This window comes from Myotis myotis, unplaced genomic scaffold (genome assembly GCF_014108235.1).
Source record: "Myotis myotis isolate mMyoMyo1 unplaced genomic scaffold, mMyoMyo1.p scaffold_m19_p_45, whole genome shotgun sequence".
In the NCBI taxonomy this organism is placed as follows: domain Eukaryota; kingdom Metazoa; phylum Chordata; class Mammalia; order Chiroptera; family Vespertilionidae; genus Myotis; species Myotis myotis.
This window is the reverse complement of record NW_023416352.1, coordinates 789,530-813,721: the sequence shown is the minus strand read 5'-3', so window position 1 is coordinate 813,721 and position 24,192 is coordinate 789,530. Positions and strand designations below refer to the sequence as shown.

Below are 24,192 nucleotides of genomic sequence, written 5' to 3'. Positions count from 1 at the left end.
GGAGCTCTCAGAGCAGCTGGTCCCTGTGATGGAGGGGGGCTGTTAGCTTCGCCAGCAGCTGAGGAGCAACGAGGGTGGCCCATGGACCTGCCAGAGAGCCCAACGGGTGGCCCCGCTACTCAAAGTAGGTGGCTGGGTCCCTCCTGACCCTGCGGGAGGATGAGGAGGGAGAAGTGGATGAATGGGCACCAGACTGTGACTCGGGGTCTTGGGGGAGGTGGCTTGAGGCTCCACCTTGGTGCAAGGTGTGAAGGAGGGAACCTGCCCTGTGCCCACCTGTCTGGACCCCTCGTCCCCTTTGCTCCTAGAGGCCAGAGCAGAAGCCTTTGCGTGTGGTGTGCGGTGCCCCCTGCCTGGAGCACCCTTTACCAGGGACTGCAGGCTCCCCCTCGCTTCATTCAGATCTCTGCTTTCTGTAAGGCACCTGCCCTGTCACACTCGCTCCTCTTTGCTGCTCTGCCTCTCCTCATAGCACTGACATAGCACTGTCTGTCTACTCTCTGCCCCCCCCCACACACACACACACCCCTACTAGAGCATGAGCTCTGCCAGGCCGACTCTGTTTTATTCTCTCTGGTATTTCCAGTTCCTAGAGCAGCATTGTCCAGCAGCATATATGTAATTTTAAAATTTATTAGTAGCCATATTCAAAAGAAAGAAAAAAAGAAACAGGCCAAATGAATGGCAATAATAGATGTTATTTAACTTTATATATCCACAATAGTATTGTAGTATCATATAATCAATATAAAATGGATTGGAGATAACTTTTTTCCCCCATGCTAAGTCTTCAAGGTCTGGTGTGTGCTTTATGCTAATAGAGCACCTCAGTTGCTCTATTAGAGCAACTTTTTATGCCTAACGTGCTCTTTTTATGCTGGCCACAGTTCAAGTGCTTACAAACAACGTGCGGTGGGTGCTACGCTAGAATGATGCCTGACGCATAGTAGGAACGCGGTTACTGTCCTAGAATTGGCTGGATGCAAACCACATGCATGGGAAAGCCACTTCTGGAGCAAGATGCTCGCCCGGTGGTTGCCCTCTCTGGAACTCATTGGCTAAGTGGGGAGCCCAGAGTGATGGGGGATGAGGCTCCCACCCTCGGGGAGAGGCAGGGCCCCTTTCTCAGAGGCTCCTAGCGTCCAGCAGCAGCAGAACCTGGGTGTTTTCTCAGGGCCCCAGGCTTGAACTGCAGCCTCCTCGGGAGGTTTTCTGGGTAGGAAGGTAGGAAGCAGACACCTGGGTGGGGAGACCCCAGTGCCTACTGATGGAGTGACCACCATCTAAACTTCTCTGGCACCAGCAGAGGGCGTGCAGCCACTGAGGAATCCGTGGCCAGTGCTGAGCCAGCTTGGAAAGGCTCCTGAAGGAAAGGGAGGGAACACCCAGGGGAGATGGAGACAGAGGAAGACTCTGGGGAAAAAGACACGGAGAGACAGCATAGGAAGGAGAGACAGCATAGGAAGAAGAGAGAAGGCTGGGGAATGAATGGAGAGTCTCAGAGATATGGGAAGAGAGGCACAGAGACACAAGGAAGAAAATAGAGGCAAGGGACATGGGGAGAGAGATGGGAAGGAAGATGGAGAGAAAGAGCAAGAGAGAAAACTAGAGAAGGGCAGACACAGAGACACAGAGAGAGGTAGAGACACTGAGGAAGGAGATGAAAGAAAACAGGACAGAAGCACAATGACATCTTCCTGCGGGGCCCTGGGAAGAGACTGTAGACACATGCGGATCATCAGACCCCACGTGATCTGTAACCAGACAGTCCTGGGTTGACTCTGGGTTGCTCTCCTGGCTAAGTGGCCCTGGGCAAGTGACTTTGCTGGGCCTCAGGGTCCTCCTCCATAACATGGGTTCAGTGCAAGAGGAAGAAACGAGAGTGCAGGGAAAGCCCTGGGCACGGGCCCTGGCGTCTCCCCTAACTGGGTTCCTACTCCCCTTCCCAAGGAGCATGGGCTCCACCCCGCGGGGGCGGAATTGGAGCTCACTACAAAGAACCTGTGAAGAGTGGAATGAGAAAGGGCACTCACGTTGAACTTTTTTATGCCTAAGTCTCCTCAGCTATAAAGTGGGGCCCATGCAAAACCTTGTATACTAAGCTTCCAGGACATGCCAGGCCCTCTGCCAGGGCTTTTCCAGATTTTATCTCAGCCATTTTCTAAGAGGGAAGGAACACCACCCCCATGTTCCAGACGAAGAAACTGAGGCTCAGAGAAGCTGGGCCCCTGGCCTGGGTTGTCCATGTGTCTGCCAGACCCTGTAGCCTGCGCTCAGCCCAGTGCTGTACCCAGCAGTCCAGGGGTCTGAAGGTCACTTCCAGCCCTCAGAAAGAGGCTGGGCTGTCCCAGTGGTTCCTGAGGTAAAGGATCTCCTCCCATATCTTGGCATATTTATTGAGTGCCTACTCTGCAAACACTGGATACAGCAGTGGACAAACAGACCCTGGGATGTGCATTTTGTGTGTGTGCGCACACACATGCTGTTCACACACACACAACACACACACACCCCTAACCCTCCCAGTCCTGGGGAGCAGGATCACTCTACCCCACCTCCCTGCCATTTTATTGGTTGGGAAACCACAGCTCCAAAAAGAGAAGCAACTTGCCTACAATAGTGCAGCTGGGCTCTGAGCTCCTGGCCCTGGGCTCCCCTGCGGCCAGCTTCAACTGGGCATGGTGAGAGGAGAGAGACCCGGCCCACCAGGCAGGCTAGGGGACCGGAGATGCAGCAGGCAGAATCGATCCAGGTTGCCAGAATGTTATCGGATTGTTCCTGGCTTCTGGGCCCTCCTTCACCCTCAGCTCCTCCCAGAATCCTCTCTTCTTTGCCCTCCCCTTCCTGCAGCCCCTCTGAATACAGCCTGGGAGGCAGGGGAGGAGAGGAGGAAAGGGTGATTGCTCATTCTTATCTGGCTTCTGAATGGGTTGGACACAAAGGAACAAACAGCAGGGGGGACTTCCTGGCCTGAAAGATGGGGCCCACATCCCCAGGGTGGAGGGGTGAGGAGGTGACTCAAAGACCCTCACATTGCTGCCCCCGCCTAAAGCTTCCTGCTGTTCCCCACCAGCGGAAACTCCAGGCTGCTGGGAATGAACTTCTCCCCTCTGCAGGAGCCAGGCCACTCCTCTCCTCACGGGTGGACTGGCCCTCTTGTCTCCTCAGTGTACCTCTGGGAACAGCCGGACGAGGGGCGCCTAGAGACACCGCTCAGCTTAGAGGATCAAATACTGAACTCTGTGTTCGAAGCTTGTGACCCCCAGAGGACAGGTGGGAGGGGCAGGGTGGGCCTGGGAGCACTGGGTGTGGGGGAGATAAGCAATAATAAGGAACAGAGATGGGGGGCTTGGAACTGGGGAGCCTTAGAGAGAGGGATGGGGGTCTTGTAGGACGGTGATTATGGGAAGCTTCAGGAATGAGTGGATAAGGGCATGGAGGCCTTTCAGGCAAGGACAGTGAGGGGAAGAAAACTTGGGGGATATTAAGAGAAGAGGGTGGGGCTTCAGTGCTTGGGGGAGGAAAGAGGGGAGCCACTGGGGGAAGAGCCAATTCTCTTTGGTCCACCCTCTGAGGTGGAGCTGATGACTTGTGAAAACGTGGACTTAGAGGAGGGAAAGGACTTGCCCAAGTTGTCCCAGCCGGGCTGTGGTGCAGGGGTGCCACCAGCCAGCCAGTGATGGCCTAATGTCCCCAACTCCCACGCCTCCCCACCTGCCCCCGTTCCCTCATGGCATGCTCTGTCTCCAGGCTCTGTGGCTGTGACCCGAGTACTAGCCTATCTGGAGGCCGTGACAGGACAGGGCCCCCAAGATACACGCCTCCAAACACTGGCCTGCAGCCTGGACCCCAATGGGGAGGGCCCTCAGGCCACTGTGGACTTGGACACCTTCCTGGTCGTCATGCGAGACTGGATCACTGCCTGTCAGCTGGATGGGTGGGTACCTGTACCTCCACCCTCACCTGGGAAGTCCTTCCTAAGCTCTAACCTCATCCCTCCTTACTGCGGCCAGCACCCTCTGGGCATAGGGCTCTCCTGTGGTTGGAAGGAGGCTGAGAAGAGACAAAGTAAAGAGATGGGTAGGGGCGCAGAGTGTCTGAGGACAAAGTGCCTGGGAAGGGGATGTGAGGGGGTCTGGGAAACAGACATAAAAGGGGCTGGAAGGAGGAAACAGGGGGCGATGGGTTAACAGATGCCCCTCACCATCCCTTCTCCAATCTCAGTCCTTGCCCTCCTGCTTTGCCATCTGGCCCCAGGCGCTAGCCATCTGGCCCCACCTCCCTCCCTATGGAGCTTACTCACCTAACCTGGCCCCTCCTCCAGCCGCCCAAAAACCCCTGCTGGGTTTGAGGATGGCTGCAGGGGGCTCTAAGCCTCATCCCTTTGATACAGAGGATTAGAACTGGAAGAGGAGACTACCTTCGAGGGAGCCCTGACCTCCCAGCAGCTGCCATCTGGTGAGAATGCTTTATATAGAATGAAGCAGGCTGGCCCAGGGTCAGACAGTGGGGGGACTTCCCACTTGGCTACAGAGCAGGAGATAGAGTGGGACCCCAGGGACCTTTGCTCTAGCCTGGAGCTGTGAGTTTGGCCTTCTAGGAGCCTCCATTACTGCCTCCCCACCCTCCTTGAGCTTTGTGAGTTGTTTCCAAAGCCTTCTAACACCAGCTCTGTTATAGAGCCCCACCAGGCCCCGCCCACCTCTCCTCTCATCCAGCCGGGGTGCCCCAGGCTACAGTCCCTTGCTCTTGCAGTCACACACTCACAGACCTGCATGCCTTTCCTGCAGAAATCTGATAATCTGATTAGTTACTTGCCCTGCTGTTTGGTTAGTTGATTTGCTTACCATTGTATCCCTAGGACCTCGCACACAGGAGGTGCTCCGTAAACATGTGTTTGTGTTATATTCCTCCAGCCTTACGAACACAAAAGCAAATGAAATAGAATTTACTTGGCATTCCTTGAACCTCCTCCCTTTGGGCTTAGGGGCCAAGGGAGGGCTGTGAGCAGGGGAGGGGTGGGTCAGCTCTGGGTCGGGGAAGGACAGAAGGGGAAGCTGGAGGTGAGGAGGCTGGGGAGGAGGTTGTGGTGAGGGCCTGCGCCAGGGTGGGGGGTGGGGATAGAGAGGAGGGTGGAACACAGTTGGGGAGGAGTGGGACAGTGCCTAGGTCCTAGTGGACTGAGGAGGTGAGCAGGAGCAAGGGATCCAGGTGGCAGTGTGGGGCGGGGGAGTGGGAGGAGGAACAGGTTTGGGGCCAGTGTTGGGCATGGAAATTACAGGGCTATCTGGAAGATCCAGCCTGAGCTCACGGATGAACAAGAGGCTTTTCTGATGTTGGGGTGTAGTTACAGCCCTGGGAGCAGATGGGATCACCCAGAGCAAATGCTCTGAGGGTGGAAGCCAGACAAGGAACAAGCCCAGAGTCCTGGGGAGCCCCGATATCTAAAGTCACTGGGGAGCCCACCACCCTCTGTCTATCTCCCTCCAGGAGGCCCAGACACGGAGGAGCCAGCCAACCTGGAGAGCTTCGGAGGCGAAGACCCCAGACCTGAGCTGTACCTATCCTCAGGCCCCCTCTCCCCTCCCCTCCCATGCCCTCCAGCCTGCCCAGGGCCGGGCTAGGGCCTGGGGTCCTTTGGGAGTGGGTGAGGGATAGGGGCTGTGCTAACAGCTCAGGGAGAGCCCGGCAGTCTTCCTCCTGCTCTTTCTCCAGAAGAGCTTGTCTCCCCACCACCCTCACCACCTACCGTCACCTGGGAAAGGTGGCCGGGGCTGTGGGTGGTGGTGACCCTGGCCCTTCCTGCCCCCAGGCTGGGCACAGCTGACTTGCTGAGCAGCCTGGAGGACCTGGAGCTCAGTAACCGCAGGCTGGCTGGGGAGAACGCCAAACTGCAGCGCAGCGTGGAGACCGCTGAGGAGGGGTCTGCGCGCCTAGGGGAGGAGATCGTGGCCCTGCGCAAGCAGCTCCGCAGGTGGGCCGGGCCCACGTCCACCATCCTGTGCCCCAGCCTCGCTCTCCACTCCCTCTCTCTCCGTGTCTGTGACCCCGCACGTCCCGTTCTTCTTTTCTTCTGTCTTTTATCTTTCTCCCTTGTCTCCCTGGTTCTTGTCTCTCAGCATCTCAAGTTCAGATTCTCTCTCTTCTTCCCTCTCTGATCTCCATCTTAGCAGCCTATTTCTCTCCCTGCGGTCTGTCTTCCTTGTGTCTGTCCTGTCCCCCTATTTCAGTCTCCCACTCTCGAGGACCTACCCCCTTAGTTTTTTAGGTAAAAATTGTCCTGTTCTCCAGGCTCAGCCCCTCCCCACCCCCCTTTTTTCCCTCTGAGTCTCTGTTCCCTTCTCTCTGGGTCCCCATCCCCCTCTATCTCTGTCTGGGGTTTCTCTGTTGCTTCTGTCTCTGAGTGGATCTCCTGTGGTCTGTCTTCCTCTCTCACGGCTCACATGTCCCTGCCCCCATACAGCACCCAGCAGGCCCTGCAGCTTGCCAAGGCTGTGGATGAGGAGCTGGAGGACCTGAAGAGTCTGGCCAAGAGCCTGGAGGAACAGAATCGCAGTCTTCTGGCCCAGGCCCGGCAGACAGTAGGTTCTGGGCAAGGGGCACAGAGGTGTCCTCTCCCTTCCCTCTTTCTTGGAGTCTGAGCATCAGAGCCTGACGATGGAGGGGAAGAGGCAGAGGTCACCCAGGCTTCCTCCATCCCGCCATGTCCTGCTTCAGGCTTTGCCATTCCTCTAAAGACACAGAGGCAGCAGGAGCCATCAGGGCTCCCCAGCCCTGCTCCTCAGTGACCCAGGCCTGATTGTGATCCCAGGGGAGGGGGAAGGGCACTATGGGGGTAAGGAAGCCCCAACAGAAGCCTTTGTCCTCTCAGGAAAAGGAACAGCAGCATCTGGTGGCTGAAATGGAGACTCTGCAGGAGGAGGTGAGCCAAGGCCCAGGGCCCAGCCCCGCCTCTTCCCAGTCCTCCCCCCGGTGCCTCAGACACCCCAGCAGCCTGCAGACCAGACACCCTTCAGTCTGGTGCGGGAGACCCCAGGGTCCCAAGATGTGAATGTCCCTGAAGGTCGCATCACTGCATGTGAGAACTGGCACAGTTGGTCCAAGTGCGGGGTACGTGGTGGACTGCCTGGGTCCCCTCTCTGTGCCTCAGTGTCCTCACCTGTAAAAATGGGCAAAATAATAGAATCTCCCTCAGGGAGTTGTGTAAGATTTAAACAAGGGATGCTTGTAAAGCCTTGGACACAGCGTGGAAAGTGCTCAGTAAAAGTTAGTGTTGTTCATATATTAGTTGTTTTTTTATGGTGGAAAGAACACAGGCCTTGAAGTCAGCCAAGTTCAAATCACATCTCTGCCACTTACATGACAGGCAACCTTAGGCATGTGACTACCCCTTCCTAAGCTTAGCTTTCTTATATATTTTTTAATCCTCACTTGAGGATATGTTTTTAGTGATTTGCGAGCAAGAGGAAGGGTATAGGGGGGTGGGGGGGAGAGAAACATCAATCCGTTGCCTCCCATACACGCCCAACCGGGGATCAAAGCTGCAACCTTTTGGTGTATGGGACAACATTCCAACCAACGGAGCCACCCAGCCGGGCCCTTAGTTCTGCAGTATTTTCTAAGAATGGAGGAGAAGGGCATCTGTTCAACAGGGTTATTGTGGGAATTAAATACATGCTTTTAGCCCAGGGCCCAGCACGTAATATGAACAGTCCCAGTTCACCCTCACGTCTGGTTCGAGCCACGTTCCATCTGAGACAGAAAACATCATCTGAGATCCTTTTGAGTCTACCTAGTCCTTTTAGGTGGAAACTGAAACTCATCCCTTGATGATGAATCTCGTCACTGTCCCCCCACAAGGTGGCATCTAAGTTGCTGGAGACTCAGGCAGAACCTTTGTGCTCCAGGAGGTGGCGGTCCTCACGCAACATCTGTGCTCTCTGCTGGGCAGGATTGATGTTCATAGTCCCATCTGGTCCTTGGCCTTACTCACCACTGCATGCTGGCATCCACTGGGAGGCTGGCATTGCCTTCTCATCCCTGGACATATAGTCTTTGCTGCATCTGCTGGTGGTGGCCCCCGTAAAGGCCACTGGGGCTCTCGCTCAGCCACTTCTGTACCCGTCTAGGGGCACAGTGAAGGTGTGGCTGTTTTCCTGTGACTGTGGCCATTGGGGCTCCCTGGTCCCTCTCTGCCTCAACAACTCGCACAGTTGTTTCTATTCCATTATTCATATGCCTTGTTGCTTCTGCGACTGAGCTGGGAAACGCCTCTCTCAGATTCCCACATGTCCCAGGGGTTCTGTAGTTCAAGTGCATCCATTCTTTTCTTTTTAATATATTTTTATTGATTTCAGAGAGGAAGGGAGAGGGAGAGAGAAATAGAAACATCAATGATGAGAGAGAATCATTAATTGGCTTCCTCCTGCACACCCCACACTAGGGATGGAGCCCGCAACCCGGGCATGTGCCCTTGGCTGGAATCCAACCAGGGACCCTTCAGTTCGCAGGCCAGCGCTCTACCCACTGAGCCACACCGGGTAGGGCAAGTGCATCCATTCTTGCCCCCCTCAGAGCTAACCCTGAGCTTTGATGTCTCATGGCCTATTTTCTCTCTGTTGCTCTCTTCAACTCTCCTGCACCCCTCCCCCAGCCCTACTCTGCCTGACCCCTTCCCCCAAAATCTTTGTCCTATGTCTACATATGGCTGTTACATTTAAATCTAAAAATGTTTCTACTATTGTTTTCTGGCTCTTCCATGAAAATTCCCTCCTTTGAGGCTATGGGAAGTCGCTGCAAAATGGCTGCCACAGTGTGAGGCATGGGGATACAGAGAGGATGTAATTGTTTCTTCTAGAAATTCTCTTTTTAAAAACCAGGGGCTTTCCCTAAAGCCTCTGGCAGAACCTCCGTCTTTGAGCAAAGTGGCAAGTGATCATAGCCCAGCCACTCCTGGTACAGCACAGCCCCTGAGGGGCCGGGAATCCTGATTAACAAGCGGTTTGGAAGATGTCTGGGTTGCTTTGGCAGCTCTTTGGCTTGTTTTTCTGTCTGTGGCCTTGTGATCACAGGGGGCTGTAACAGCTCCCAACTTCATGTTCTCATTCAAAGCGGGACAAGGAGGGCCAGGGGGCTCAGCAAATGCTCCTCGCAGGGCTCTCTTTTCATCAGAAGGGAAAGCTTTTCCAGGAGTGACCCCACCACCACCACCACCAGCTGCCAGGGAGGCCGGGAGAATATCTTCAGCCTCTGGAGGGGGAGAATGGCTGCTGGGTCAGCTAACCTTCCCAACTCCTGAATCTGCCAAGATTTCCATCTTGATTCACCTCCAGGGCTAAGGCTGGGGACCCACCTGCCCACATGGAGAGAGGACCTCAATGAAAGCAGAAGGAATAAGCAGGGTGAATGGCAGCCAGCAGTCTCTGCTCCTCCCAGCCCAGAGGCCTGTTGCCAGATCAAGTGCCTTGAGCTGCGCCTGGGACATCCTAGGCGCTCGATAACTGGAGCTATTCTTGGATCCCTCCCCTCCACCTTTCTCCCCACTGGCTGCTGCCTACAGAGCATCTATAGATCGAGTTCTCAAGTTACAGTAGAACAATGCTGGAGTAAGGGACACTCAGCTTTCCCTAGGAGAACCTATGGCGCAGGCTCAGGTTACTGCAGAAGAAGGCAGGAGCGGCTGAGTAACCAGGTTCCCTGCCGAGTCGCCCAGGATCCAGCCTGCAAATCCCGACCAGGTGAACAGATGTTGACACAGCATTCCTGGCCCCTCCGTCCTTCCTCCGCCCTTCACCTGGCATCCAGGCTAGCTGGGACTGAGAGGGAGGAGGGCAGCTGATGGAGGACTTGTAGGGAAGCCAGGCTGGAGAGGAGGAGGAACTGGCCTTGGTATCCTCAGGGGCACCAGGATGAGGGATGTGGCAAGGGAAATCAGCTGCCTCCATGCCCAGAAATGCTCTCCCATGATGCCTCATCAAAACTCAGTGCAACTTCCTAGGTTTTTGGTGCCCAGAAACTCTAGAATGGAATTTGGGGCATTTTATTCTCAGTCCTATTTCATAGCTAGCCCTGCCCACTGCCCTCTCCTGGCCCACTTGTCCTCCACCCCCCATAACTCTCTTCACCCTTGAGGATTCTGCCCCAGCACTGCCTCCTCAGGAAGCTCCTCATCAGGGCTCCCAGCAGGCCCAGGCCCTAGTCCTCATCAGAGTCCACCTCACGTTATCATCAGCTTCTGTGCTGGTCTCCACCTATAGTAATGAACTTGGGACAAGAGATGCAGCTGGCTCCCCATTGTCACCCAAGGCTTCATCTGGCTCAGAGGAGAGACAGGTTATAAGCACAGAATTTGGAGTCAGATTTGAGTTTGAGTCCACTTAACATGTGACCTTGGCCAAGTTTTTTAACCTCTCCGATCCTCAATGTCCTCTCTAAAATTGGGGATGATGGCAGTTAAAACTATGTTAGGACAGCCAGACATTACATTCTGCCTGAAAGGCACATGACCTGCATCACAACAACCATGAAATCTGCCTGCCAAGAAGTCGAACAAAGTCTGGACCTACCCATCAGTTTACAGGAAATAATGAAGATGCGGGGACATGGAGAAGGAGAACACAATAAACCAAGTGCACAGTTTCCCACAAGACAAATAACCTGGTTTCTTCCACCAAAGAAGGACCCCAAAAAATGCCAGGATTGGAAAGTGGGGGATCACGCAGTTAAAAAGAATTGAGACATTTCAACCAAAAGCCTGTGGATCCTCATTCAAACAAAATAAATTAAAACATTTGAGAAAAAAAAAATTAAAAAGAGCACAACTTGGGTGTGAGATGGTAGTAAGGAATTATTAATTTTGTTAAAGGTGATAATGGTAGGTATTGTAGTTTTGCTAAAGGTAGGGTCCTTAAGAAGGAGATTAAAATGCTGGAGTAGTTAAATGTGAAATATTATGATGCCTGGGATTTGCTTTAAAATAATCTGGTTAAACCCCAAACAAAACAAACAACCTGCATGATAGAGAAGAAGCAAACTGGGAAACAATATAATTATTGAAGCTGGGTGATTGGTAAAGGGTTTCATTACACTGTTATTTTTACTTTTGTATGTGTTAAAAATTCATAATCCAAAGTTTAAAAAATATTTGTAAACATTTTTTCAATTACAGTTTACATTCAATATTATTTTGTATTAATTTCAGGTATATACATAGTGGTTAGACAATCATATGCTTTAAAAAGTGGTCCCCTGATATTTCCAGTACCTACTTGGCACCGTTTATAATTATCACAATATTATTGACTATATTTCCTATGCCGTACCTTACATTCCCATAACTATTTTGTAACTACCGATCTGTACCTAATCCCTTCACCTTTTTCACCCAGTTCCCTAAACCCCCCTCTCTTCTGGCAGCCATCAGTCTGTTCTCTGTAACTATAAATCTGTTTCTGTTTTGTTTGTTCACTTACATTGTTTAATTTAGATTCCACATAAAACTATTTTTTTTTTTAATATATTTTATTGATTTTTTACAGAGAGGAAGGGAGAGAGATAGAGAGTTAGAAACATCGATGAGAAAGAAACATCGATCAGCTGCCTCCTGCACATCTCCTACTGGGGATGTGCCCGCAACCCAGGTACATGCCCTTGACCGGAATCGAACCTGGGACCTTTCAGTCCACAGGCTGACGCTCTATCCACTGAGCCAAACCGGTTTCGGCAGATTCCACATAAAACTATTCTGAATATAACATTTACCAAACACTTGATATATGTCAGGCATTGTTCTAAATGCTTTGTGCTATTAACATGTATTTGCATTAATTACCATCTGTAGACCTGGGGAAGTCACTCAACCTTTATGTGTCCGAGTTGCTTTTTTGTGTTTTTTTTTAATTGATTTTTAGAGAGAGAGAAACATCGGTTTGTTATTCCACTTACTTGCGCATTCATTTCAGTGGTTGCTTCTTGATGTGCCCTGACCAGGAATGGAACCCACAATCTCAGCATATGGGGATGACACTCTAACAAACTAAGCTACCCCACCAGAGCTGAGTTGCTTTTATCTTTAACATAGGGGATAAGAAATGAGGTTTTTTACTCATTTACTGCAAGGTGCTCAGTAAATGTTACCAAGTATCTGATTTAGTCCTCACAGCAGCCCCATGAAGTAGGCTCTAATCTTCATTTTTATGGATGGGGGATGGACTGATGCACAGAGAAATCAAAGCTGAAATTCCATATGCTGGTCGGAGGGGTTTCATGGGCTAAAACATAAAGTGCTTAGCCTGAAGGCTGATGCACATCACGTGTCAGCAAATGTCACCTGTGGGTATTAGCATCGCCATTTGCTGACGTGAACAGAACCAGCCATTTCTCCTTCCAGAATGGAAGGCTACTGGCAGAGCGGGATGGAGTGAAGAGGAGGACTGAGGAGCTGGCCATGGAGAAGGATGCTTTGAAGGTGCTGCCCCTCCCTAGTACCTTGACAACTTCCCATCACCCCCAGGGCCATATTTACCATCTCCGGTCTCAGCCACCGAGGCCTGGTGACAGCTGGGAACTTCCATCAAGCCGTCAGGTTCCCAGGGCTGCCAGGCAACTTGGCTGAAATCCCTGTCCATGTAGCTGATGTCCAGAGCCCTGGAGGGAGGTGGAGGAGAGGGGTTCGGGAGTGGGCAGGACAGATGGACAGACTCCTTCCTTGGCAGCGGCAGCTCTATGAGTGTGAACGCCTCATTTGCCAGCGGGACACCGACCTCTCCGAGGTAAGGGGCTGGGTGACATTTGCTTCCACGTGCACCTGCCTGGCTCTAATCCTGGGATAAGCAAATGACCCAGAGAGGCCACAGGGTTCCACTGAGGTCACAAGCACGACCCTGCGGGATCACGCCTTGTGGTTCTGCGGCTGAGCTGGGAAATGCCTCTCAGATTCCCAGATGTCCCAGGGGTTCTGTGGTCCAAGTGTATCCATTCTTGCCTGCCTCAGGGCCTGTGTTCTCTTTATTGCTTTCTTCTTCAGTTCTACCCTCCCCCAGCCCTAAGGATCTCCGCACGAGCCCCCCAAATCTTTATCCTACATCTGCATATGGCTTTTACGTTTAAATCTAAAGTTTTCTATTGTTTTCCAAACCCAGTGCTGTCCCTCGGGCCCTAGCCCTTCCCCCAAGCTCACCCTGCCCGCCCCCATGCTCGCCGCCCCCCCCCCCCCCCCAGCCTCAGTGTCTTAATGAGGTTGGGCCCAGTCTCATCGGCTTTGGGCTTTCCCAGCGCACGTGCCACGCGGAGAGTCTGGCCAAGACCTTGGAGGAGTACAGGACAACAACCCAGGTAACCCAGGCCCCCTCGCCGCCCTTGGCGGCCCCCTGCTCGGCCTGGCTCTCCCCGGTTCTCCCGCCGTCTCCGAGATTTACTGCCTCTTTCTGTTTCTGTCCCTCTGTCTCAAGTCTTCTCCTCTCACTTCCATCTCCACCGTCTGATGTGTGTCCCTCTCTCTGCCTTTTCACTTTTTCTCTTTCATTTCTCTCTGTGTATCTCTGTTTTCCGTTCACTTTTATTCTCTGTGGGTGTCTTCTCACCACATCCCCCCTCCTTATCTCTCTGTGTGTCTGCCTGGCGTATTTAGGTCCTTGCGCAGCCCCTCTCTGGATCTAAGACTGTCTGCCTCCCAGGGTGACTCCTCTCTCTGTCCCTGGTCTTTATGAGACTCTTGCACCTCCTGTGTCTCTGCCTCTCTTCGAAGCTGTTTCCACGTGTCTCTGTCTCCGCCTTCCTTTGCTTGGTTTTCCTGGCTGGCAGGTTACCTTCTGGGTTCCTGCTGCTCTCTGTCTCTCCTCAGCCTCCTCAGTTTGTCACTGCTTTCTTCCCCGTGTCCCTTGGCAATATGTGTCTTGAGGAACCCAAAGAAGTCAGGGGAGTAGACTTGACCTTGGAAGAGGAGCCTAGGGGTGGGGGTGGGGAAGAATGGAAAACCAGGTGTCCCTCACTCCCTCCTTCGCAGGAACTGAGGTTGGAAATCTCACACCTGGAGGAGCAGCTGAGTCAGATCCATAAGGGGCCGGATGAGTGAGTGGAACATGACGGGTGGAGGAGGCAGGAGGAGAGCCCAAGGGCAGGGACCTCAGCCTCCAGCCCCACGGTGGGCAGGGTGGCAACCCCAGCACAGGCGACTGACAGGTGGTGGGCAGGCACAGAGGCTGCCCCCCTCCTGACTGTGTGGCCAGGCTACCCAAAGGGGCTCAGGCGAGAAGAGCGGACTGGACCAAGCTGCTGCCCCCATCACTGGGCGTGGAGATCCAGGCTATTCAGCAGGTGGGTCTGGCACCCCTGGGAAGACCCAACCCACCTTGAGCTGAAACTCTGACTCACCCTAACCCGTTTCTCCTCAGGACCATCTGTCCTAACCTCTCCTTATACAATTCTTAGTTCTGGCACCAAACTCATCCTGGGTCCTGCTTCCACCCTCCCCAGCCCAGCCTCATATCAGCTTCTTCCACCCCCACTACCCGCACACACACACACACACCTCAGCCCATCTCCATCCCCATCTCTGACCTGCATGGTGCCTTTACTTGGCCCTCTCTGACCTCAGAAACAACTTTCCCAGAAACAAGAAGAGGCGGCCACCCATCTCTCCAGCCCTCTGTGCGGGGTGTGCCAGTGGGAGGAGGGCGCCAGTGAGAGCGAGGAGGAAGCTGAGTTTCTGCCTGAAGCCCCAGCTGAGGGACAGGTGAGCACGGGAGGGGCCCTGAGACCAGTGGAGTCCAGAACTGGGAAAAGGGCCTGGGACCCCATGTACCTGCTCTGTTCCCATTCAGTGGGCAGTTGTTCCTGAGGGACACGGAACCCAAGCCAGACAGGACACCATTCCTGCCCCTTAGGGACTGGCCTGCTAGTGCGGCAGGCAAAAATAAGAAAGCCATCACAAATTCCTTTGTGATGTGATGGTTGTTGTTTAGAAAACACTGTCAGAAATCACCTTATTTGAAGTGGTCCTACACCCTGGCCGGTGTGGCTCACTTGTTAGGAACGTCATCTGATACACTGAAGGGTCTCAGGTTCAATTCCCGGTCAGGGCACATACACAGGTTGCAGGTGCATATGAGAGGCAACCAATCAGTGTTTCTCACATCAATGTTCTCTCTCTCCCTCCCTCCCTTCCTCCCTTCCTCCCTTCCTCCTACCTCTGCCTCCCTCCCTCTCCCTTCCTCTCTCAAATCAATAAAAAACATATCTTCAGGTAAGGATTAAAACAAAAAACTTTAAAAATTTTAAAAATTAAAAAAATGGTACTACATACATTTACAGAACAGTCAAAGGGATATAAAGTACAGCATAGGGAATATAGTCAATAATATTGTAAAAACTGTATGGGGCCAGGTGGGTATTGGAAATATAGGGGGGACACTCTGTAAAGTACATGAGTGTCTAACCACTATGCTGTACCCCTGAAACCAATACAAAATAATATTGAAAGTAAACTTTAATTGAAAATAAACTGTAATTGAAAAAAATTTTTTAATTAAGTTACTAAATCCTTAAAAAATAAGAAATAGAACGGTACTACAGTGGGAAGTGAACCGTTCCTCCTGACACTGTAAAGGTACATTAAGCATTTACCTTAGCAAATCCACTGTGAAATCTTGAACTCAGCAATAGCCATTATTGCCCTGGCTGGTGGCGTTCAGTGGTTAGAGTGTTGGCCCACAGACCAAAGGGTCCTGGGTTCACTTCCCCATCAAGGACACATATCTTCAGGCTTTATCCCCAGCCCCATTTGGGGTGCCTGCAGGAGGCAACCAGTCGATGTGTCTCCCTCACATGGATATTTCTCTCTCTCTCTCTCTCTCTCTCTCTCTCTCTCTCTGTCCCTCTCCCCTCCCTCTCTTCCACTCTCTCTAAAAATCAATAGAAAAAAATATCCTCAGATGAGGATTAACAAATAAAAAAAGGAGCCATTGTTGTATGAATTTTGTAATAACCTGAACAATAATATTACATAACTTTAAATAACTGAGGCAACTCATCTTTTCTTTTTAATCCTCACCCAAGGATATTTTTCCATTGATTTTTTAAAAAATATATTTCCTTATTGATTTCAGAGAGGAAGGAAGAGGAAGAGAGAGACAGATCCATAAGGGGCCAGAAACATCAATGATGAGAGAGGATCATTGATGGGCTGCCTCCTGCACGCCCCCTAATGGGGATCCAGCCTACAACACGGGCATGTGCCCTTGGCAGGAATCGAACCTGTGACCCTTCAGTCTGCAGGCCAATGCTCTATCCACTGAGCCAAACTGGCTAGAGCTCCATTGACTTTTAGAGAGAGTAGAAGGGAGGGGAAGGGACAGAGAAAGAGAGAAACATCAATGTGAGAGAGACACATCAACCGGCTGCCTCCTGCACACACCCCGACCAGGGCCAGGGATTGAGCCTGCAGCTGAGACATGCCCCTGACCAGAATCTAACCTGGGACCATTCAGTCCACAGGCCATTGCTCTATCCATTGAGCCAAACTGACTAGGGCGAGAGAACTCATCTTTAATGTCCACACTAAGAAGTGAGATTTTAATCTATTAGTGCCAGAAGAAATTTATTTATTTATTTTAGAGAAACATAGATTTGTTGTTCCATTTATTTATGCATTTATTGGTTGCTGCTTCTTATATATGCCCTGACCAGGGCTTGAACTCGCAACCTTGGTATAGCAGAACAACACTCTAAGCAACTGAGCTACCTGGCCAGGGCAACCAGGAAAAAAAAAAATGTTTTTAATTTTTTTTTTTTTTGGTTAATCCTCACCCAAGGATATTTTTCCATTGATTTTTAGGGAGAGTGGAAGAGAGAGGGAAAGACGTGAGAGAAACATTGATGTGAGAGAAACACATTGATTGGTTGCATGATCCCTGAACAGGGCCTGGACTGGGGAAGAGCCTGCAACCAAGGTACATGCCCTTGACCAGAATCAAATTCAGGACCCTTTGGTCTATCAGCCAGTGCTCTATCCACTGAGCAAAACTAGCTAGGGCTATAGTAATTTTTTAAAATATATTTTTATTGATTTCAGAGAGGAAGGAGGAGAGAGAGGGAGAGATAGGAACATCAATGATGAGAGAATCATTGATTGGCTGCCTCCTGCAGGCCCCCTACTGGGGATCCAGCCCACAACCCAGGTATGTGCCCTGACTGGGAATCAAACTATGACTTCCTGGTTCATAGGCCAACACTCAACCACTGAGCCACACCGGCCTGGCTCAGGGATGCATTTAGAAAACAGTGTCAAGTTGGTTGAAGTCGTAGGATAAGATGTGTCTGGAAAAAACAGAGAGAGACCTTGGTCCTGAGGGAGAACAAATGACCCAAGACTGGGACCCTGGGAGGAGAATGGAGTTTGAAAGGGGACCACTGAGCCCCTTTGGGGCCCAGGTGAGAAGTTTGGGGGACCTGGACTCCTGGGTCCTGAAGAAGAAATGGACTTGATGTGGTCTAGAACTGCTCCAGTTTCTGCTCCTGGGGCGGGGGTCAGTGAGGGGGGTAGAGCTGTCCTCGAGGAGGCCCAGGAGGAAGGCAGGTTTTTTAAGAAGATGGTGGTAGCCCGGAGATCTAACCTTCTCCCCCCCCCCCCCCAGAGGAACTTCCAGGGAGAGCCAGCATACCCGCATGAAGGAAGGAAGGAGCGGTCAATGTGGTAAGAAGCCTGCTCCTCCCAAACCCATCCTCTGCCTCGGGGTGACACCTCCTGATTCTCAGACAGAGGGAATAGAAGAACTCTAAGAGCCCTGCTGGAGCCTCATCACTCACTCATTCATTCATTCATTCATTCATTCACTCACTCACTCACTCACATGCTGAGGCGACCCTGGGCCTGTGGACCAGCATGAGTCAGATCCAGCCCTGCCTCAGTGACTCCCGGCCTGGGAGAAATAGCCCTGGCCCACAGAGTCCCCGGAGGACATCTGGCACCTGACCCCACCCGGGGGAGAGGGAGGCGATGCCTGAATGGGGTCTTGTAAGAGTGGTATTCATATAGGAGACTCTTAGTAAAAGAAGATCATTGTCAGGAAGATGGGCAGCTCAGTCACCTAGTCACTCTCACTGAACACACCTCTCCAAGGCCTCTAGGGAACCTGGGATAAATGAGACCCAGATTGGGCCCCTGGGGAGCACCCAGGCAGTCAGGCAATCATGAGGGCTCTGGGGTCAGACACCTGGGGTTCAAATCCCAGCTCAGTCCTTTTGTGATAGAGGATGTGTTGGTGCCTTTGGCATGGTGCCGTGGACCTGTGGTTGTTATGAGGCTTGTGTGCAGGCCTTTGAGGATAGAAACAGCACTAGATGCCTGCAGGAACCCTCCTTGGGGCCCTTTCCTGGGGGCCTGTGGTTTCCTGTGGTGCCACCCTCTTCCCCACCCCTCTTTCAGCTCCTGGCTGTAGCAACTAATGAGGCTGCCTGCCATGGGCTCTAATTGGACTCTCTGGGAAAGCTGAGGTTGGGAGGGATGGGGGCTCCAGAGATGTGACCTCCCCTCAGTCACCGAGAAATGGAAGGGAGAAGGGGAGGGGCTGGACATCTCAGCTGGGGGGCAGGGGTGGTGTGATGCACAGATCAGGAAGATGGGAGTGAGGGAGGTAGTGAAATCGGTGGCCCTGGAAGTGGCTAGGGTTAAGGGCCTGAACCTTGAGAGGGGCTAGATGCTTTTTGGGGCGCTGACTGTATCCTGAGGGTGTCGGGTCTGAAACTGGAGGGCCAAATCCCTTGTTCCCAGCGAAGGTGATGGCTAGGAATGTGGACATCTGGGTCTCAGGGGCTATCCAGGCTGGCAGCTTGAGACCCGAGTCTCTAAAGAGGCATTTCAGGCACCTGTGAGCCTCGGTGAGCAGAGGCTGGGCCCATACCCCCTAAGAGAAACGGCCTAGGATGGGAGTGGGCCCTACACAGTCGGATTCTGGAGTTCGGGTCCTGAAAAAAAAAGCCAGTGAGACTGAGGCTTAGTGAAAATGGTGCAACCCAGCAGGAAGCAGGGGCGGGGTCTCCTCAGGCCCTGGTCTGAGCCTCTGGTGCTTTGGGGAGTGAGAGCTGGAAGCCTCAGCTCCTCGCTGGCGCATCACCTAGAAAAGTAGCCCCTGAGAAAGCCAGTGAGATGAAGAGACCCTCGCACCCTTTTTGAGGTCACAGATCCAGGTCCATCCTCCTTAAGGCCCCAACTTTAAAGGTTCCCCTGAGCCCCTCACGGGCAAACGGGATCCAGGCAGAGGGAAGAAGCTTGCAGTGACATTGTTGTTGCCCCAGGTTGCCCAGAAGAGAGGAAGAGGAGGAAGCAGAGATCCACGGCACGGTAGGCAGTCCCCGCACCCTCCCCAGTGCCCATCCACTCCGTTCGGGCCCTTGGAGGGGACTGATGTCATCACAGCTCCTCCCAGCTCCCGCCTGCACCTCACTTCCCCTGAGCAGACAGAAAAATCATTTGGCCAAGAGATAACAAGGCCCTCGCTGTAGCTAATGAGAGCGGATGGTGCTGTGGGTGGTGGCCTACAGGCCAGTGGGCGGCCAGAATGTTCCCAGGGGACCCCCCCACAAGCACACACAGGGCTGCAGCCGTCACACCACCGGCCTCACAGACGTGGCTACACCCCCGGATTGCGAAAATGCATACGCACATGCGCCCACACACAGGAAGGGGCTGGGCCCTCCGCAGCGGGCCTCAGCACCCCCCTGCCCAGCACCACACACACCGGGTCCTTTGCTTTTCCAAGCAGCAGGTGACCATCCCCATTCTCAGACAGGGAAAGGGAGGGAAGGCAATGTGGTGACGTGAGTGAGGAGCCTGCAGTCCTCGGCTGAGGGTGTGAGAGCCCAAGTGTGCCAGGCACCTGGACCCTGCAGGGTCCAACCGTCCCACATGGTCTCTCTGAGCAGCCTGACCGCAAAGCCCACCTCCTTCCTGCCACACCCTCTGTGGAGCCTGGTCCCACCTCCACTTCCTCAAGCTGGTGTGAGGATCCTCACCGGCCTCTCGGCTCTCGGTGGGATGAGGGTTAAGGATCATGTCGGAAAGGGCCTGGCTCCAGGCCTGACACGGAGCAGGCACACAGTAGGTGGCCGTGGTGAAGGTGGTAGCTGGCACTGGTGTTCTGTTATTCGTTATTTATTACTGTATTTCTATGGCCATTGGATACTTCAGAATCCAGTGGAAGTGGAAATAATCAAGTTGGGTAGCTCACACAGTTATGGAGCACTCACTGTGTGCCAGGCACTGTTCTGAGCCCCGTGCTCACTTTTTTTTAAACCTGAATTCACTCAGTCAGTCTCCACTTTAGGCCTGTGAGGTGGGCACTGTCGTCATCCCTGTCCAGCAGGTGGGGAAAGTGGGGTGTGGAGAGGTCAGGTGATGTGCCAAAGGACACACGGCCAGGAGCTGGCAGAGCTCGGACCCCAATCCGGCAGTGTATTTCAGTGTTCACGCACGGAGCCATTCATTCACTCTGTTCCACCCCCTTCCATGGGGTCACTTCTGCCCAGGACCCCATGTCCCAAGTTTGTCATCTCCTTTGTCCTTCCAGGCTGATCTCTCCATCCTTCTGGGAGACCCTCACCCTGGAGACATTCCAAGCAGCCCTCCTGAGAGGTACTGGGACCCCCAGGGACTGGGAGGGAACTTGGGGACAATGTCCAGTGTGACTGCCCTGCCTTCCTCTCTCTCCAGCAGCCCCTCCCAACCAGACCTACAGCACGCGCTGGTGCCTGTGGAGAGGAAGCTGGTTCCGGTTAGGAGGCCAGTCTGGAGCCACTTCTGCCTGTGCCCCCTGCACCCCCAACCCCAGCAGCTCAGGTGAGCCCCAAGGTATCACCAAAAGGAAATGGTGGTCAGTCATCGGGGCACATAGGCTCCTCCGGGCCCTGCCCTAAGCACTGTCCTGCCACCCCACCAGGGTCAGGCGGCATCCGCTGATTCCCGCGCCTGTCCTGGGTCTCCTGCTGCTGCTGCTGCTCTCCGTCCTGCTGCTGGGCCAGCCCCCGCCCCCCACCTGGCCCCACCTCCAGCTCTGCCACCTGGGCCCTCCCCCAGTGTGAGCCATGCTCCCCGCCCCTCAGAGCAACGTCTAGTTCGGTGAATTCCTCGGACTCTTTTTACTGTTGTTCCTGTTGTTGTGCCACTGTTATCAAGACCCCAGATGCAGCTCAGTACTCCAGGATCCACGCCCCGGAATGGGGTCTTTATGTGAAGTCTCTTGGTTTTGTGATGGTTTTTACTACATTTCTTGATAATGGCAAAACGCGCCCAATAATGGAGTAAGTGCTAGGGGTTTCTTGTCCTCACAAAACAAGCCTGGAGAACAGCACGAGGCCCACAGCTCCGTCTCCACAGCCTCCGGCTAGGGCGCTGAGTCTGTGACCCTCCTGGCCCCTCTCGTGCTCAGGGGATGGTGGACACTGTGGCTTCATACATCGTCTCTGCAGAGAAGGCGATGTGGCCCTTCTTTTTTATAAAGAAAAGCAGTAGCCTTCCCAGAGCCAGCAGCAGACCTGTGTTTATATCCTGTTGGCCAGACTGTTTGGCATCATCACCCCGGGCTGCAAGGAGACCAAGCACCTCTCCTGGCAGAAAGAGGGAGATGTGGGCCAGGCACACACCACAGATGTCCGTCCGCTACATGCAAACGGCCAGGAAGGGGGCCAGGCGTCATTTGTTCACTCCACAAACACAGTGATCGTCTAGTTGCCACAACTAGACCTTAAAAGATGAAGCTTAGAGAAACGGGCCCTCCACTGTCAGGCTGGGAGCGTTCATTTTCCCCAGGGATGATGGGAGGCTTGAGAGGTTTGTTGCTTGTTTTGGTTATTGATGTCTTAATAGAGGTGTGACTTACATACAGATAAATGGACAAATCTTAAGTATCAGCTGGGTGAGTTTTTGCATATGTAAGCATTCCAAACTAAAACCCGACCTGGGTCAAGATACAGACCAGTCTCAGCACCACAGAGGCTTCCATGGGAGAGTTTTGAGCAAGGGTGGGACAGACTCACACCCCAGAAAGGCACCTGGCTCAGCCTGGAGGCTAGAGGTTTCTCCCCAGATCCATGACATCTGTTCAGTTTGAAAGGTGGGTGAAGTTGGCTACAATGAGCAGGGGCTGAGGAGGATGCTGCAGGCAGAGGAAGTAAATATGTGTGAAAACGGGGTGGGAAAGATCCCCTCCCTGTGTGGAGAGCCATTGGCAGCACCGTGCTGCTGGGATTAAAACTAAAAGAGCCCGGCCAGCGTGGCTCAGTGGTTGAGCGTCAACCTGTGAACCAGGAGGTCACGATTCAATGCCCGGTCTGGGCACGTGCCGGGGTTGAGGGCTCGATCCACAGTGGGGTGTGCAGGAGGTAGCCAATCAATGATGCTCTCTCAGTACTAATGTTTTTCTCCCTCTCCCTCGCCCTTCCTCTTTGAAATCAATAAAAATATTTTTTAAAATTCTTTAAAGAAAATGATGTGAAGCCAGGAAGAATTGAAGGCTACAGAGTGGTGAAATTAAGATAGGTGGGCAAGAGCCCATGAAGGGTTTTAGACACCACCATGAACTTTACTCCTAAGTGCCCAAGAAAGGGCTTGAGCAGGGAAGGGACAAAATTAACTCGGAGTGGGAAAGAGACCCGAGCCTGCATAGGGGATGAGTAATGAAGTGAGGCTGAGGCAGGAGGTGGGGAGAAGGCTGGGGCTAGGGCCCAGGTGGGAGAGGTCTGAGCTGGACCTGATGTCTGGGTGGAAAGAAAGGTGGAGAGAGGCAGGGCAGGAAGGACGGAGTCAGGGACTGACAGGCTGTGAAGGAAGAGGGAAGGACAAGGACAGTACCCACCCAGTGGCTAATCTATACTAATAAAAGGGTAATATGCTAATTAGACCGGGAGACCTTCCGGATGCCCTTCCAGACAAAGCCATGGTGGCGGGGCCGAGGCAGAGGTGGTTAGGGGCGATCAGGCCAGGAGGGGAGGGCAGTTGGGGTGAGCAGGCTGGCAATGGGGGGCAGTAGGGGGCGAGAAGGTTGGCATGCAGAGTGGTTAGGGGTGATCAGGCAGGTGAGCGGTTAGGAGCTAGCAGTCCCAGATTGCGAGAGGGATGTCAGACATCTCCTGAGGGGTCCCAGATTGGAGAGGGTGCAAGCTGGGCTGAGGGACATTCTCCCCCGCCCCCCTGCACAAATGTGCACCGGGCCACTGGTAGACTATAAAGCCATTCCCAAGATGGAGAGCCCATGAGAAGGAGCTCATATGGAATGGGGTGGGGGTCAGGGTTCCCAGAGGTGGCTGGAGCCCTGAGCTCTCCGTCTGGAAATGGAGGTCTGGGTGTTACCCGCTGTGGAGATCTAGGCAGGAAGTAGTGTGTGAAGGGCAGAATGAGGCTACTCAGTGTCTAGAAGAGGGCCCGGCATATGGTAACTGCTTGTAAGGTTGTAACTCCATTTCTCCATCAGCAGAGTGGAAAGGTTTAGACTTTGAAGTTGCACAGGTTTGGGTTCCAGCTATCCTGTGCTTTGTTAGCGCTGGCAACTTGGGGAAATTAGTCCTGACTTTCAGAGTCTTATTTGTAAAAATTGGCCAACTCTGGATGATTTTGAAGATTACAGTTACTCAGTATTTCAACTACGCAGAAACAGACCCACCTCATGGCCCAAAGGGCAATTATGGCGCGGTGCAAATTATGGGAGAGCTTGCCAATCACCAAGAGTCCGCCCCGCCCCCTTCGGTTAGCGGCCACGCCCAGCCTCACCCCTTCGCTAGTAGACCAATCACAGCGCGGTCCGCGCGAGCTGCGCCCAGGGCACGCAGTTCCAAGCCCTCGGCGTCTGAGAAGTAGGAGGTTGTCAGTCACCTTGAGGGGCGGGGCTGGAGGGCTGGCGGAGACTCCAGGATGGCAGGTTCTGATTGGCCGCTGCCTCGCTTCCCTGGCAGCCCAGGTGTCTCCCCGCCCCCGCCCCTGACTCCGGGAGCCTGATGACTGGTTCTCTCTCCTCTTTTCCCGCCCCAACCTGTCCCTCTGTCGGTCTCCCCGGGACACAGGAAACCCTGGAGAAGCTGCTGGAGATGCTTCGAGAGAGGGGGAAACTTTTTTCTTTTTTTAAATATATTTTATTGATTTTTTTACAGAGAAGAAGGGAGAGGGATAGTCAGAAACATCAATGAGAGAGAAACATCGATCAGCTGCCT

General features: G+C 53.1%; 1 protein-coding gene across 1 annotated transcript; it reads left to right on the top strand.

The window, feature by feature from the left end:
• KASH5 (KASH domain containing 5) lies at positions 1–22,336 on the top strand. Its single transcript, XM_036307179.1, has 19 exons — positions 1–124; positions 3,169–3,273; positions 3,751–3,937; positions 4,394–4,458; positions 5,491–5,557; positions 5,813–5,974; positions 6,464–6,581; positions 6,872–6,922; positions 12,389–12,466; positions 12,714–12,770; positions 13,273–13,332; positions 14,003–14,067; positions 14,226–14,313; positions 14,609–14,731; positions 17,631–17,689; positions 19,291–19,336; positions 20,562–20,626; positions 20,708–20,830; positions 20,931–22,336. The coding sequence occupies exons 1-19, from the start codon at positions 82–84 to the stop codon at positions 21,070–21,072; spliced, it is 1,704 nt and encodes a 567-aa protein (XP_036163072.1). The 5' UTR covers positions 1–81; the 3' UTR covers positions 21,073–22,336.
• The last annotated feature ends 1,856 nt before the right edge of the window (positions 22,337–24,192 follow it).